Source organism: Stenella coeruleoalba (genome assembly GCF_951394435.1).
Source record: "Stenella coeruleoalba genome assembly, chromosome: 3".
Lineage (NCBI taxonomy): Eukaryota > Metazoa > Chordata > Mammalia > Artiodactyla > Delphinidae > Stenella > Stenella coeruleoalba.
Genome location: NC_137148.1, coordinates 47,833,041 through 47,849,873, shown reverse-complemented (window position 1 = coordinate 47,849,873; position 16,833 = coordinate 47,833,041). Strand labels below are relative to the sequence as shown.

Here is a 16,833-nt window from a genome sequence, read left to right as displayed (position 1 = left end):
AGACCACAAAATCTGATCACCAACCAAACCAGAGTTAATCTCTCAGTTCCTTTAGTTTAGAAGACAATATATTAACTCTCTCTTTCTGCTTGTTGACTTTTGAATCCCTTTATTTGTGTATTGGAAGAACAAGTACCTCGGTGGGAACTCTACGCCCAGTTTAATTATTTATCAAGTTTACTCTGGGCAAGTATCGATCATGCTTTTGTGAAAGAGTTAAGTTCTTAAATTAAAAACCCCTCTTCACACAGCATGGCTGCATTTTCCCTTAATAACAAGGTTCGATGGACCCACCACGGTCCAGCTGCTGCTCTGTCTCCTCGACGTGAGGCGTTAACTATTGTCCAACCCGAAGATGAGAAGGTCAAAGAGTGGAGTGTGAACCCGAGGAACTCGCTAGAATCCTTCAAGAGTCGCAGTGTCACCCTCACCTTGACTCTGGGCGGTTTGTGGGAACCAACTCCTTTCTTGCCGCCGCTCTCTGGCTGGAGTTTCCCAGGGTCACGGACCTTACCCACCGGGGCCCTCCACCCACGACCGGGCTCCTGCAGGGGAGCGGCTGTTCCCCGGCTGACTTCGGGGGCAAAGGTAGGGGGCCCTCCGTGCTTCCGGACCAGCTCCCGAAGGCCGGAGCCCACCCGAGCCTCAGGAAAGACGCCGCCCCGACAGAAGGCGCGAGACTCGGGATCCGAGCCAGCGACCAGCCGGACGCCGCCGCTAGCCCCACGTGGCCTCACCTGCCGCTCCCCGGAAACCCGGGCGCCGCCCCGCCCTCCCCGCGTGCTCGAAGTCCGGGTCCCGGGCCCCACACAGCAATGGCGCAGCCGGAAACTGGCCCCTCGACTTCCTCAGGCCGGATCCAGGCAAGGGCCGGCCTGTGGGCGGGTCGGGAGAGCCGCGGCTTCCGCCTTCCTGCTTCCGGCCTGGAGGTTAGTTGGGAGTTGGGGGTACGAACCCACCGTCTCGGGTGCGCTGTAGGGGAGGCCGGTGGTGGCCGCAGCCGCAGCCGCAGTTTTGCCCCCGTGCCCGGCGGAGGCGGCCACGGCGCCGACGGCCCAAGGTGTGGCGGGGACGACCTCTGATTCCCGGGGGCCGCCCGTTGTGCGAGCTCCGCCGGGCCCGCGCTCGCCGAGGTGGAGGGTCTGGAGAGCGTGGCCCCAGGGGCGGGCGGCCGGGTGCGGTGAGGAAGGAAGGGTGAGCGAGGAAAACACAAGGAAGGAGGGGAAGTGCGGATGGCTGTGAGGTTCCATCAGCTGCAGCTTTAGGCGCCGCGCGGGTCTGGCCCGGAGATCAAGCCCGGCCGATCCTTCTCGGAAGGAAGAAAATATTCCTTGGAGTGTGGGAGGCGCGTGCGCTTGGGGTCCGAAATTGAGGTGCATGGGAGGTTTGTGTCCTGTGGACGGTAACTCCTTTCTCTGTGTTAATGGCTAAAACTCGGCCATAACCGGGTCCTTCACTTCCGCTTTACTCTTTATTGCAAAGTTCTTTTGCTCATCTCTGAATCTTGCATTAGTTAATTCATTACTGGGTTGGAGAAGCTGAAGAAACAGATGGATATCCGTAGAGCCTGGGCTCGACTGTGTGGGTGGGAGCCTACGAATGGGGTGGGGAGGCTAGGATATTTAACGATATCTTAGGTACTTTAATGTGTCTTCAGTTGAAAATATGAAGAAGTTGAGATAGGATGTAATTAAAACCAGTCATGGTAGTTTTATGTAGGTGATGGGATTGTGGGTGATATATATTTTGTTTTGCTTATCTGGGTTTTCTATAAAGAACACAAACTGTATAATAGGGAGACAAAAAAAAAACCTTTTAAGAGTAAAGCGGTGTTTGATTTTGCGATTGTATACTTAACCCTATAAACAAATAATTGACTTTTTTAGTATAAAAAGTTCAAGATCTAGGAATGGATATGCTGTAACATATCAGTGAGCTAACTTATTTTATATGTTGGTGAACTTCGTAAATAATTTTATTTTTGAAGTAATTTAGTAAAATATTTGATCTCCAGTAACTAGGATTTTCTTACAGGGCATTTACCATTGTGTAATTATTTCTTTCTTAAAATTAGAAAGCAATAGATATTAAATGTATTTAATGTGCCAGGCGATTTTACATGTCATTTATAGGTTGCATATAGAGAATTTACCATTTAAAATTGTATTATAATTATTCCTTAAAGTTGACTTTTAACGTTTTTCTTTTATCTATTCTTTTCAACCCAACCAGTATATAGAATTTAAGCATTCTCTCAGAAGTGTATGGTAGAGCTAAAGAAGACAGCCAACCAAGGGTCATCTGAAATTGTGATTGGCTAATAATCCCAGGACAAAGTTAGAGATCACTACTCAAAGCATAAGGTAGATGATTTTTTAAATCCCAGCTGAAATTTTAAGTGACTGTATATACACCCATTCCTCCCCAGGTATTCTGATTCTCCACTTTGAATAGAGATCAACACAAACATGAAGGTTGAAAAGCCTCTGGGGCAAAATAGAAAATGTCACTCAAATCCACAACATCCTCATTTGCCAGATGGCCCTCCCTTACCAACTCAAAACGGAACAAAACGCATGGCACCTGTAATGGTTAATTTTCTCATCTATTAAAGTTGTTCTCATTTACTAATTATGTCCTCAAATAGGAGTCCTCAAAGCTGAAAGAGGGCATAAAATAGCATGTCACCTTTTGCTTATAGAACTCTTTGCATATGAATGGATATTATGGTTCCCTTACCCTCTCTTTTCATTCCTGGAAACAGCCATCCATTACCTCCCTTTCTCCAGGCATTTCACATATTCTGTGGCTTTCAAATAGCAAATTTGATGATTGTACTTTTGTTAATTAGCACTTAATAGAACTAAGGCTATGTAAAAAAATGACATAATGGGATTCAGCTGTTTCCTGGAATGAGCACATAAAACTCAAAATTCTTTGAAAACTCTGCTGCTAAATAAAATTTGTCTTGAATATAGGAGGCATATGAGAATGCCTAGTCCTTATGACAGATTCCACATGGTTTTTCCTTTTATCTTCTATAGCTTCACATCTTTTAAGTGTCACTCTTCTGGTTGTCCTAGGTGAATTATTTTTTCTTACAAGAAACATTAGTCCTTATTAAAATAGTACTAATTAGTACTTTTTAAAAACAACCAACCAAACTATTGAGTGATAATGGAATTCTGAGTTAACTGAATTGTATGGGGTACCTTTTTCAAAATTTGATTAACCACATAGGCTTTTCTCTTGTCTCTCCCCCCACCCCCTGCTTTCCTAAGGCCTCTACAAAGATGTTTGATATAAAGGCTTGGGCTGAGTATGTTGTGGAATGGGCTGCAAAGGACCCATATGGCTTCCTTACAACAGTTATTCTGGCCCTAACTCCATTGTTTCTAGCAAGTGCTGTACTGTCTTGGAAATTGGCCAAGATGATCGAGGCCAGGGAAAAGGAGCAAAAGAAGAAACAAAAACGTCAAGAAAATATTGCAAAAGCTAAACGACTAAAAAAGGATTGAAGGAATGAACAGGCTCTGCAACCAGAGGAAAATCATCTGGAAAATTATGCAGCTTTGGAAGGACCCATTAAGGTTTCTTTTAAGATCTTGTGACAGTATTATTTAGTAAACGAAGTCTGAGCATGTGGAAGAATCATGTTAGTTCTCACCTGTACTATAGCAACTTTTAGGCTTCGGTGTAGAAGTCTGTTGACAGTTACTGTAAATTGGCATTTATTATGCTACAGATTCTTTATAACTGACTTAGTCATTTGCCTTTTTGCAGCATATGTACTACAGTGAAAACATCCTGTGGAGAAAAATGGCTTTAGATTATGGACTCTATTCAAATAATGGCTTAAAATGGGGTCCTGTTCTGGACAAAGGAGATTAAGAATGTAAAAATCAGAATTGTCCTGAGGTGAAAAGCATGCTTTGGCTTAAAAGAGATACAGTGTGTTAATCACATCTTTTATCATTATTACTTATTTCTTGAAATAGAATCATTTCTGGCTTCCTCAAAGCAAAGTATTATTCAACGAGTACTTCTATTTTCTGTATTTTTCTCATTTTAGCTTTTGAGATACTGGTAATTACCAGACATTCTGCATTTTTAAAAATCTAATTTTATAAAGAATTCTCTTATTATCTTGACCATGTAGAATACCACTTACTGGATATAACAATTTTTGTACTTATGAACACTGCCATTTTCTTAGAGATGACTTGAGTAGATCAACACTATGATTTAAAGCTTGGAGTAAAAATGCCAAACCTTGTAGTACCTTGGAACCAGTTCATTCTCACTTGTGCTATAAGTAGAAATGTGAAGTAGTTAAAATGTCTTATCAAATAATTTGCTGATTATATAATACCACTTTTGTTTTTCATTCCATTCTTTAATTCATGTGGTAGTGATGTCCTTTACTTTTTTGATCAAACAGGTTCATGGTGAAAATTAAAATTCAAATCTCTTTTAAGGAACTTTGAAAGAGTAACAGTTAAGTCATATTTCATAAATGGTAAAGAAAGGCTTAACAGTTGGAAAAAGTTTGTTTAGCATAGTATTAGTTGGGTGAAAAAGGTGTAAATCATGTCAAAATTAGAATGTGTTATAGTTAGAAATAAAGGGCTGAAGGATATTTCCTTCAGTTAAGTAGTATAACTGGAACTTTTTACTCTTTAACATGGCTTTTAGAAATGCATGGTTAATAATTTTGTTGTCAGTAATTAATAGCTTATTAATGTTTTCCTCACCCCTGATAATGAATCTTAAATTACAAAAAAATTGTCTAAAAGCTTTAACTTAAAAATGAAACTAGATATTGAAATAAATTTGATACATTTTTATAAAGAGGTCCTGGGCTTTGTTTTTTTTTGTGGGGGGAGGAGTAATAATTCAAGTTAAATATGTTATAGAAGTTAGACTTTTCAGAGGGTTACAAATTTCATTTATAGATAAGCATGCAGTTGACCCCTGAACACCACGCTGGGCTTTGTTTTTTTTTGTGGGGTTAGGAGCATGAGTCCTCCCTTGCAGTCGAAAATCCCTGTATAATTTATAGTGGACCCTCCCTATACATTGTTCCTTCCTATATGCAGGTCCTCCATATCTGCAGTTCCGAGGTCCCTCTGTAGCCACAGTTCTTCATCCGTGGATTCAGCCAACCCTGGATCATGTAGTATTGTAGTATTGACCACTAAAAACATCTGTGTATAAGTGGCCCCACACAGTTCGAACCCATGTTGTTCAAGGGTCAACTGTACTTGTAAAAGTTGAGAGCAATGTTTCTCAAATATGAGAACCTAAGGACCTCTGAGAATGTTTATGGACTGGTTGAACAATACTTATTACTGTTATTTTAGGTTGTCAGTTCCTACTTGGTGCCAGTGTGATCAACACATTGCAGCTCCAAGCACTGAAATAATTCAGTGTTTAATTACAAATTAGTTATTCAGGTGATCTAGGATAATGCTTTTTATATTGTCATTGAAATTTAAACAAAACTTACAGTTATCCACTAAAGCTATGGTTTCATTGCTCATTGTGACAATTTAAAGGTATTTAACTAAAATAGGTTTTTCTATAGTCCCTGTTAGTCTTAATACAATTTTGTATTTGTTTGGCATAGGCCATTTATTGTTTCTTCAGCTTTTCCCAAAATTTATGGAGGCTTTTTATACATTTGAGATCAACAAGGTTTTATAATATGTGTCTATATGTTTGTGTGTGTTGGGGGGTGGTGTAAATTAGAGACTATAGAGCTACCTCGATTTAAAATGGATTACATCCTGATAAACCCATTGCAAGCTGAAAATAATTTACTGAATAATGTACTGAAAGTGAAAAACAGAATGGTTGTGTGGGTATCGGTTGTTAACTTGTGATTGCATGGCTGACTGGGAGCTGTGGCTCCCTGCCACTGCCCAGCATCACAAGTGTCCTACTGCACACTGCTAGCCCGAGAAAAGATTAAAACTCAAACAACGTTTCTGTTGAATGTGAATGTGTATCGTAAAGTTGAAAAATTAAGTTGGGGACTGTGTATTATGAGTTTTGAGAGTCTTCAGAAAAATCAATCTTTTATTGTAACATACTGTTATGGTTACAAGAATCCCATTTACTGTTACCCAGAATAACTCTTTTAAAAACTGCCTACATATTATGTTGTTTCTGAAGTTCTTAGAACTAATATAATCAATTATGGCTGGTTTTGAAGGAAAAACAAGCTGCCTATAACAAACATTTTACCACCAAAAAGTTTGTGCATCAGAATTTGATCCATAGCGTCCACGTGGTAAACTTCAGCATGGTGTTACTGTATCAGATGTGCAAGGGGATTTTAAACCTATTTCCTGAAATTACAGTGAGCAAACTTGAAATAAGTTCGGATGCTGTAAGCTAGAAACCCAATGTTGAGATCCACTATTAAGTAACAGCTCGTCACCCATTGTTAGGGGCACTTTATACCTCATCTGGTTTTAAGTTAGAGGAAGTCTGATACCTATTTAGGGATGATTGCTTTCAGGTTTGCAACTGATTATAGGATCACTCTGATTTACTTCATATCTGTAACATATAAGGACAAATTCTGTATTTCTCAAACATTAAAGGGGATTCCGTGTTCAAATACCAAAAGTTTGGGAAACACAAGATAAGACAATTCATTTCTTCATGATTTCTTGGAGTCTTTTAACCTTCTTTGACTATCATAGACTCTTTTCTTTTCCCCCAAAGAACACAAATAGTTTGAGAAAGCCTAGTCTAAATGAATTCAGGTTACATTTTAGATAGTGTGGTTAATGAGACAGCATTAAAAAAGTCAGTATGATGGTATTGGGTCAAGGCTGATGAAATTAGGAAGTAAATGAGAGCCAGAAATCAGTAAAAATGGAATGCAAAAGGATAACATAATGGGGAAAAATTATTTCCTCCATTTTTTTTGATTTTTAACTTCAGATATCCAAGGCATAGCTAATAGGCTAGATTTATATGGTTAAACCCAAAAGGCAACGCATGTATACCTGAGCAGTTTGTATAATAAGGCCTTTGGGGGAAAAAATGCTATATGCATGTATAGCAGAGGCACAGGAAGTCAGGAAGGATTTATCTGAGAGAACTTAAGGTATGTATGACACTTTAATTATTATTATTATTTTAAATTAATTATTTTTGGCTGTGTTGGGTCTTCGTTGCTGTGCGTGGGATCTCTAGTTTGTGAGTGGGGGCTACTCTTGGTTGCGGTGTGCGGGCTTCTCATTGTTGTGGCTTCTCTTGTTGCGGAGCACGGGCTCTAGCCTCGCAGGCTTCAGTAGGTGTGGCACGTGGGCTCAGTAGGTGTGGCACGTGAGCTCTAGGGCTTAGGCTCAGTACTTGTGCGTGGGTTTAGTTGCTCTGCAGCCTGTGGGATCTTCCCAGACCAGGGCTCGAACCCATGTCCCTTGCATTGGCAGGCAGATTTTTAACCACTGCGCCACCAGGGAAGCCCCAATTTAATTATTTTAAAATGAACATTTTAACTTTTGAAATTTAAAAATCTGCATGGGTTTTGGAGTCTGTCTTGAAAAGATGAAGAAAAACATTTTCATTAAAAAAAAACTTATAAATTCCCCAAATATAACTTTAAAATATGAAATATGGTGGACAAGTGAATATTTTATGTGAAACTCTGATTCTGATTTGCATGTGTCTGGCTTAAAAGCCACATATAAACACAAGATTGTTTAGAAAGGCAATCTTAATTCGGCCAAGATTATAGTTCAGTTTTTATGTAGGACTAAATCTTCTCAGAACTCTGTTCTGATACCACCTAACAGTGTAAACCAGTCATCCTAAAAATGTTAGTCTTGAGGAAAGGAGTGTGGATGGATTACTACAAAGTTTATTCTCAAAATCACTTTGAAAGTTCATACTTTACTAATAATGGGTGGGCCAGTATCATCTTCTTATGTAACGTAACTGTTGGCTAAGATTTTCTTTTATGTAAAACAGGTATTTTAAAATGAAAACCATAAAAATAAAAATTAATGTAAATTCTGTCATACATTAAGATATTTATAAACAGCCTACACAACAAACTTTTGTAAAATATGTATATAGAATACAGTTAATAAGCTGATAGGAATTTGGTAGTAGACACATTCTATTCTAGCATGTTAGAATTTACAGTTTTTCCTGTAACCTGGGGTTCAAGAACATCTTACTTTACAGTCAATTATACAACAAATTTTATCTCTTTTTATATTGCCTAATAGCTAGTTCCTTTTTTGCCTCTTTGGTAAAATGTAATACTACTTTGGAATAATGTAAAGAGACAGAATGATTAACTTGATATTAACAGGGCTGCTGGAACGTTAATATTACCACCTAGGGGCTTTTTTTTTTTGTCATTTCATGAGTGTTATGGTGATTACATTTGATTACTTGTTTCAGTATAACATTTTATAAAGTTGTATTTTTCTGTAGTTTATTTCTTAAGCAATTAAAATTTTTACCTTCTAATATTAAGTAAAAATCTCAGTCCATATTTATTGAGTAGTTGCTACAATGTCAAACACTGTTAGAAGACCTCTATATTAGAATTAGAACTCTGTTAGCAACAAAAACTTGGTTGTGCACTTCAGAAAATGTATGACACTTTTATATATAATCTGTTTTAATGTTGTCATCTGTCTATAATTTTCTCCAATATAGAAATCACTGTAATCTCCACTATCAGTGGAATCACGTTCTGAGAACTCTGCCCTATTTTCTATTTCTTCAGAGTAATTTTTAATCTCACAGAACTGCAATTACTGTACCATTTCTCTGTTTACCATCTTTTCAGACTTTTGTGATAGATTGTCTACTTCCATTGGTCCTAATTCTTCTTTAAAACTCCAACCTCAATTCCACCATAAAATAGCTTTTGTCCCATCTACTATATCATAGGGTGTTTTTCATTTATCAAATAAATTTTCTTGGCCTCCACGTGTTTTTATCCTGGCCTCCATGTGTTTTATCCAAGTTCATGTTTTTGATTAGTTCTTTAGAATCTTACAGAGTGCCTCTACAGAAATAGCAGTCTTCTCCTTTTATATTTGATCATTTAGGACAGTTCAATATTTACCCTTATCATTTTCTACCAAGATATATTTTGGGTGGTTTCTAAATGATCGTAAGGATCTAAAATGTACTGAGCATTTACAGCTACAAGATACTTCTCAAGGGAGCAACTCAAAGAGGAAAAAAACTAAGCAAATTTATAAACAGAGAATGAAGACTAAATCAAGTGAAGGATTTAAGTCTAAAAGAAGTTAGGTTCCTATAGTTCATAAACTCACACTTCTTATGCATAGTAAAAACAAGTTCTTAAGTTTACTGGAATAGAGAACTATTGTACAGTCAGAAAATACGAAGTAACTTTTTACTTTTACTTGTTAAAATAGTCACATACATATATAAATGAAATGATTTTACCACAGTGCATTCATTGATTGTGGCTCTTGCCATCTTGTGGCATCCAGGATCCTGGCTGAAAGGTTTTACCAGTGCTGGTGGGAGCCACCGAGGATTCTTCTTTTCCAAAGTACGGAGCAGAGGCATGCCCTTTAATCTGAGTTTGAACTGGTGGAGCCAAGTGTTCCTTGCTGCTCTCTTCTCTGAGGAGTTTTTCTTTTTCATAAAAGTCTTTGGTTTTAATTTCTTCTTTATGTTTTTCATTCTTCATTATTTCCTGCATGCATATATAAATGGAAGAAATCATTAAATTCCTAGTTAGAAGAAAACTCAAACTACAGGTTTTATAAAAATAAAATAGCTAAAAAAAATTAAGTACATATATACATGATACTTGCCTTGCATTTAAATAATATATAGATATGTACAGGGTAAGTCTGAAAAAGCTATCTGATTATATAGCTTTATATAAAGCCATATAATGATAGAGTGATGTTATTTTGAATTAAACAGCTATCTCCTTGTATACTATAATAAAAAGATGAGAGGGATAATGAAATAGAAATATTTACTACCCAGTAAGTGAAACAAACCACTTAACATGAAATATTACACAAAAGCATAAAAGTCACTCTTACCAAAGATTTTCTAAATTCAACAGCTATTTACTGCCTCAAAAACTAATCAGTGATTTGTACTTTCTATTGAAGATGAAGTGAAGGTGAGAGGGCCTCAGAAGGATGCTCCTGCCAGTCTCTTCTCTGTGGGACTTAAAGCATGGTTAGCGCCAGGACCAAGTCCCATCTATTTCCCTTTCGCCTCTGGAGTGGTATGGCAGTGAAGAGGAGGACAGAAACGGAATCAGAGTTCAGCAAGCCTTAGACACCAGTTCCAGAGAGGCACTTTGCTATTGGAAATGCTTCCTCAAATCAGTGCAAGCAATTTGTGCAATGCAGTTTTGTCACTCAGATGTGCTATTCTATTTGTAAGGATCTATACCCCGAACAACAATGAACCTATTACTGTATTTCATTGAATACAAGACCATCAAATTTAAGATGCATCACTGTTATAGGTACCACTAAAAAAGGCAAACTCCTTCACACATCCTGATTTCAGAGATGTTAAAATTTGAAGATATGCATCTTAAAAACAGATGAATAGTAATTACGTCTTTTACCTTTATTGATTCCTTCTTCCTCTTCTATCTTAATTATTTCTAAATGGGTGGATTTTTTTTTTTTTTTTTTGGCTGCGCCTCACAGCTTGCGGGACCTTAGCTCCCCCACCAAGGACTGAATGGGCGCCCTCGGCATTGAAAGGGCAGAGTCCTAACCACTGGACTGCCGGGGAATTCCCTGAGTGAAATTTTTAAATGTTCTTTTCGCTTATCTGTATTTTCTGATTTTTCTTTAAGAATATATTTGTTGGGCTTCCCTGGTGGCACAGTGGTTGTGAGTCCGCCTGCCGATGCAGGGGACACGGATTCGTGCCCCAGTCCGGGAGGATCCCACATGCCACAGAGCGGCTGGGCCCATGAGCCATGGCCGCTGGGCCTGCGAGTCTGGAGCCTGTGCTCCGCAGTGGGAGAGGCCACAGCAGTGAGAGGCCCACGTACTGCAAAAAAAAAAAAAAAGAATATATTTGTTATTTATAATATGAATGTTAACATAACTAATATCTGACAACATTGACAAAAACAAATTCTCCCAAGTTATTTTAAAATTTCAACATTTAAAAAATTGACACATCTGGGACTCCCCTGGTGGCACAGTGGTTAAGAATCCACCTGCCAATGCAGGGGACACGAGTTCAAGCCCTGGTCCAGGAAGATCCCACATGCCGCAGAGCAACTAAGCCCGCCTGCCACAACTACTGAGCCTACACTCTAGAGCCCGCGTGCCACAACTACTGAAGGCTGCGCGCCTAGAGCCCGTGCTCCGCAACAAGAGAAGCCACCGCAATGAGAAGCCCACACACCACAACGAAGAGTAGCCCCCGCTCGCCGCAACTAGAGAAAGCCCGAGCGCAGCAGCGAAGACCCAATGCAGCCAAAATTAAATAAATTTATTTAAAACAATGGTTCCTTTAAAAAAAATGACACATCTGGTTATTTAAATATATGATGCAATCTTTCTGTTTCTAACATGAATTTCAAGCAATAATAGTTCTCCAAAAAGGTAAACCCTGATATTTAAAATCACATTTAAAATAATGGTCTATACTTACAGGAAAAGATTTGAGGAGATTGTAGTGTTATAGACTTTTAGACACAAAGAAGGGCCCATCTAATGAAACCTCTCCTAAAGCAAACGTGAGGGAAGGCATATTTATAAATATTCTTGTAATTTCTATAACAGATCAATTCCCTATGAGTAATTTAATAACCACAGTAACTATGAGTTTAGGGACAGCTGCTATGAGTGAGGGTGAGAGTCTGGCTTTGCCTTTCATATACTCTGTAGAATTCTCAGGTGGGGTGACCATATGTCACAAAAGAAACCCCTCAATATGATACTGGAAATAATGGAAGTAGGTGGAAATATTTTTCAGTCTGAGGCCATCTCATCTTCACTTCATCTCCAGACTCTTCAAGACCCTCTATGAACTGGTGTGTCAGCCCGGAGGCTCTTTCTCCTGAGCAGAATGAAAGGTTCACGAGGGTTGAACTTGCACTAGTAGCCCACCACAGGGAGCAAGACACTACTGAGAAGCTGGTATAAAGCTTGCTTGGCTTGGTATAAGAGCATCAGTCACATTGCCTTTAGGGATTTCAGCTCTACTGTTGCAATCTTACAGCTGGTGCAAGCCTATGCCTTCTGCATGAAAGGAAACTGAGGGCAGAGAGCTGTTCTTCCTTTATTCCTGCCTTCATATAATTTCTCTTTACTCATCATTACTCTGCCAAGTAGTTTCTTTCTTATAACAGCTATTTAGGCCAATAAAAAGTCAATCTGAATATGTTAATTATTTTAATATGAAGATTAAAGATTTCAGAGTTGAAAAACATGGAGACTATAGTTTTTCCTAGAAAAGAATTTGTCTTTTTTTTTTTTAAACTAATGGTTACCAGACCCCTGCCAAGAGCTTCCAGAAAAATTACACAGAACATAAATCATTTGTGAAAGGAAATCTAGTTTTGTAAATATTTGGAATAGATAAAATGAAAGTAGTTAGGTGGAAAAAATAGGAATTTGTAGACTAAAGGAGAAACAGAAGTAATTCTGTAACAAAGCCTATTTCATAGCAGAAATTACTATAAAGCAAGGATTTTTCCCTTACATTATTTCCTTGGAAACATCACGTTAAGTCTCAATATGTATATCAATAAAAACATTGTTTCAGCATTTTAGGGATAAACCAAGGGTAAGTAGGTCTTCACATAACTGTTTGTATGTTTAAAGCAAATATTTATCCTTTTGCATACCACTTTTCACCCTGTCAGTATTCTTTCACATTAAAAAAAAATAGTTGTATGGATTTTATCACTTGCATTATACCATGACTTATGTAATGTCTACCCCTATTTTTGTTTCCAATATATCACTTTTTCATAAAAAAAAACAGAACTCTGATGACTATCCACATACATAGTTCTTTGACCCAAACACATAGTTGCAATCCCAAATCTACCTTTTACTATCTGTGACACCAAGAAAGTCAGTTAACTTTGTTCAGTCTCAGTTTCTTTATCTGAAAATGGGAATACAGTGACTATGTATACATAAAATTTACATCTCAAATACTCATATGCATACTGTTCACACTGTTAGACCTTCTGAAAGTTTGCAGTTAAAAACATGGGCTTTGAAGCAAGACAAATTGCATATAAATCTCAGTTTTGCCATTTACTAGCTGTGACCCTGTTAATGTTGCTTAACCTCTCTGTGTCTCAGTTTCCTTGTGTGAAATGGAGATTACAGTACTGCCTTCTTCTATGGGCTGTTGTAAAGACTGGGAAAGAATTGGCTATTGGGCAGTAATAGTACAACAGAAGATGTTACAGGTGGATTTTTAAATAGTGATTGTTTATTCTATTCCATTAAAAATAAACACACCAAACTTATATCTGTCCCTCTTTCTCATCTCCGGGTAGAAATGTAGTCTCAATACTTATGTCTTTAAGTACTTAAAAATTTAACCCACTAATTTGTGACATACATTGAATAACTATTTGTTGTGAACATTTTGTAAATAGCAGGATCCCTACATCAATTGCTATCCTTATGAAGAATGAACAAAATTCATAATTTTGCCAGGATGAAAAAATCTCCAATTTAATGTGCTACAGTCTCCAACAAAGGCAGCAACCACTACCACTGGATTGAGAACAGAGGTGTTAGTAAGACATAATCTACTGGCTTGAAAACAAGATGGAGTAACTGGTGTCAGACTAGTTCTTCTGCCATAAACAACTAGAAAACTGGACAAAAATACTAAACTTTTCAGATACTAAACAACAGCCAGTGCAGTACTGTGATCCGAGAGAGTGGGGAAACAAACGAGATAAGCCCTGTATCACCTCAGCTGGAGGCTGCTGCACAGGGTCAGGGAACCCAAGCAGAGGCTGGTTACCTCACTGAGCTAAAGAGATAGAGATGGTTGGTTAGGAAGGCTGAGGAAGCTGAAATTTGTGGGGCACAGTACCAGAACACACACACACACACACACACACACACACACACACACACACACACACAGAGTTCTAGAAACCTGGATAGGGGTACCCTTGAGTGTTCAGCTGAGTATCAAACTGTATGTGGGTAGGATGAGACTCTACAGGGCCAGGAAGGTCAATTTCTGGCTAAAGAATAACTACTGGGGAGCTGTAAACTGAACAACTGCTGCAGCTTGCATGAGACTAGGGGACATTCAAGTTCTAAAAAGCCAGAGATGCCTCACCAAACCTGCAGGGCATTTAGTATAAGGACTTCAGAAAGATCACTCCTTACGAGTAAGAGTAAATTGGCACAAGAGTTGAGGTAACTCTAGATCTGCACTGTCCAATACAGTAGCCACTAGCCAAATGTTGTTATTTAAATTAATTAAATTTTAAAATTTAGTTCCTTAATTGTACTAGGCACATTTCAAGTGTTTAGTAGCCAAATGTGACTAGTGGCTACCATATTGAAAAGTACAGATACAAAACATTTCCATTATTGCAGAAACTCCTATTGAACAGTACTGCTCTAGATCCACCTGAACAAATCTTAAAAATAAAGCCTCCAAAAGTTTGGGCTGATTCACATGTAAATTAATATACTCAAAAAAAAAACAAAAACCTCAACATTTTTAAAAGGAAGACAACAAAACACAGACAGTAAACAATATACTATTTCAGTGTTTATCATCCAATCAAGAAGTGAAGAAGGAAAGTGTGATCCAAAACCAGTCAACAGAAACATGATAGAAATGATGAAATTAATAGATAGGGACTTTATCACAGCTACTATAAATATGTTAAAGACTTAAAAGAAAAATTAACATAAAGAGAAGAAATGTAGAAACATTTAAAAAGAACCAAATGGAACTTCTAGAGGTGAAAAATACAATACATGAAATAAAAGATGTAATGGATATGCTTAACAGCAGATTAGAACCTGCAGAAGAAAAGAAAAAAGAATCTGAAAACAAGGCAATGGAAACTATGCAAACTGAAGCAAAAGAGAGAGAAAATTGCTTAAAAACTGAACCAGAGCCTCAGTGAGCTGTTGGGCAATATTAAGCAGTCTCACATACATGTAACTGGAATCACAGAAAAAGAAGAAAGAGGAAGGAGAAAAAATAATGACTAAAAAATATATCAAATAGATAAACACATAAATCTACATATCCAAGAAACTAAAAAAACTCCAAGTAGGAAAAATACAAAACCAAAGCATATCAAAACCAGATTGCTAAAAACTAATGATAAAAGAGAAAATCTTAAAATAAGCTACAAAAGAAAGACATTTATGAGACAAAGATAAATACTATTGAGTTCTCTTCAGAAACAATGCAAGGTACAAAACAATGGAATGACTTTAATACACTGAAAAAAAATAAAAACTGTCAATTTAGAATCCTATATCCAGTGGAAACATCCTTTAAAAATGAAGGCATAATGACATTTTCAGACAAAAAAAAAAAAAAAGATGTTTTTGTCACAAGCAAACTTCTATTACAAGAACATTAAAGGAAGTATTAAATACTTTAGGTTGAAAAAATGATACAATATGGAAACTTGAACCTACATAAAGGAATGAATAGTGCCAAAAATATCAGAATGAAGGACTTCATTGCAGGGAAAAATGTTAGACTTTGGGACACTCTGCTAGGTACTCAATGCCCTTTGATTTTATGTCTACCCACTCCCAGCTCCTTGAGCCCATGAGGAGCGTCATCACATTGTGCATTGAAACTACTGCTATAGATTTTGAGGGTTATCATCACTGTACCCCCACCAGAAGAACTTCTCAAGCTTTGCAAAGATGTCAGTTACCACTAAATAGAGGAGAAGTACAGCCTGAAATGCAAGAGGACTATTGTGACCATATGCAGCCCTCAGATTAATAGTACTACCTGGGAGACAGATGACACCTCATTCCCTCCCTACTCCCACCTGACAAAGAGCCTCTGCCCACCAAACCTTCCATGTCTTGCACCACTGTCCTGGCTTCCCTGGCCTGGGATTTGAAGCAGAATGTCAACAATGGCCCTTCTCCACTGAAGCTGAATCTGGTGGGGTGGACAATCAGAAAGTCATGCATGAGGTTAACTCGTTTCTGAGAAGGTCACATCAAAGAGTCCCCTGGAGTGAAGTACTGAAGGATATCATTCTCAACCAATCTCAGGGAAGAAGAGAAAGAAACCATACTGACAACAGAGAAAGCACAAGCTGTACCAAAATCTGATATTTCAGAACTTTTCCTAAGTATATTGTTTATGAATGACTATTGTTCTGTGACAATCTCTCTCATTTCAACAGGCACCAGGGGTGTTCAGTTGGAGCAAATTAGCTTAGGCTTGAGTTGTTTACAGAGCCTTAATATTGGAAAAATAGACAAACTCAGTTGTGAAAAGTATTGTGTTAAATGTTTGAATTTATATATTTTTCTACATCAAATTATAAATTACCATTGTTTGTGTAGGATTACATTGAAAAAAGATTAAAAAAAAAAGCTCTGGATGCATTTAACAAGCTTAACCCTGGTTTTGTAGTTTAGACAAGTTAATGGTTATTTATTGTGCACTATTTATTAATTCAGTGATGAGAACTCAAGCCCCCAAAAGGTTGCAGCTCAAGTCCTTTTCAGTGCCACTTCTTTGCTAAGAGCCCTGCTTAAGAGCCCTTTTGGTAGCTGTCCTGTTGTTGTACTACATGTTGCAAATTGCTAAGTGTGGTAATCACAAAAGCAT

At 38.0% G+C, this 16,833-nt stretch overlaps 2 protein-coding genes across 5 annotated transcripts in view; one reads left to right on the top strand and one right to left on the bottom strand.

Annotated features, from left to right (window-relative positions):
• Positions 1-913: 913 nt before the first annotated feature.
• On the top strand, positions 914-8,395 carry SMIM15 (small integral membrane protein 15). Of its 3 annotated transcripts, none has more exons than XM_079917124.1 (3): positions 914-929; positions 2,233-2,363; positions 3,282-8,395. In XM_079917124.1, exon 3 carries the CDS (start codon positions 3,294-3,296, stop codon positions 3,516-3,518), a length of 225 nt encoding a protein of 74 aa, XP_079773250.1. In that variant the 5' UTR covers positions 914-929; positions 2,233-2,363; positions 3,282-3,293; the 3' UTR covers positions 3,519-8,395. The 3 variants fall into 3 exon arrangements, with proteins under 3 accessions (XP_079773250.1, XP_079773248.1, XP_079773249.1); XM_079917122.1 differs by having other exon boundaries at positions 929-1,060; XM_079917123.1 differs by lacking the exon at positions 914-929 and adding an exon at positions 958-1,384.
• A 551-nt stretch (positions 8,396-8,946) lies between these two features.
• NDUFAF2 (NADH:ubiquinone oxidoreductase complex assembly factor 2) overlaps positions 8,947-16,833 on the bottom strand; it is a 184,082-nt gene continuing 176,195 nt past the window's right edge. For both annotated transcript variants that reach the window (XM_079917121.1, XM_079917120.1), the window contains exon 4: positions 8,947-9,712. In XM_079917121.1, coding sequence (XP_079773247.1) covers positions 9,467-9,712 — 246 coding nt within the window. In that variant the 3' untranslated portion in view covers positions 8,947-9,466. The remainder of the gene's footprint in view (positions 9,713-16,833) is intronic.

Coding starts and splice junctions, on each gene's coding strand:
- SMIM15 (XM_079917124.1), top strand. CDS start 3,294: ATGTTTGATATAAAGGCTTGGGCTGAGTATGTTGTGGAATGGGCTGCA.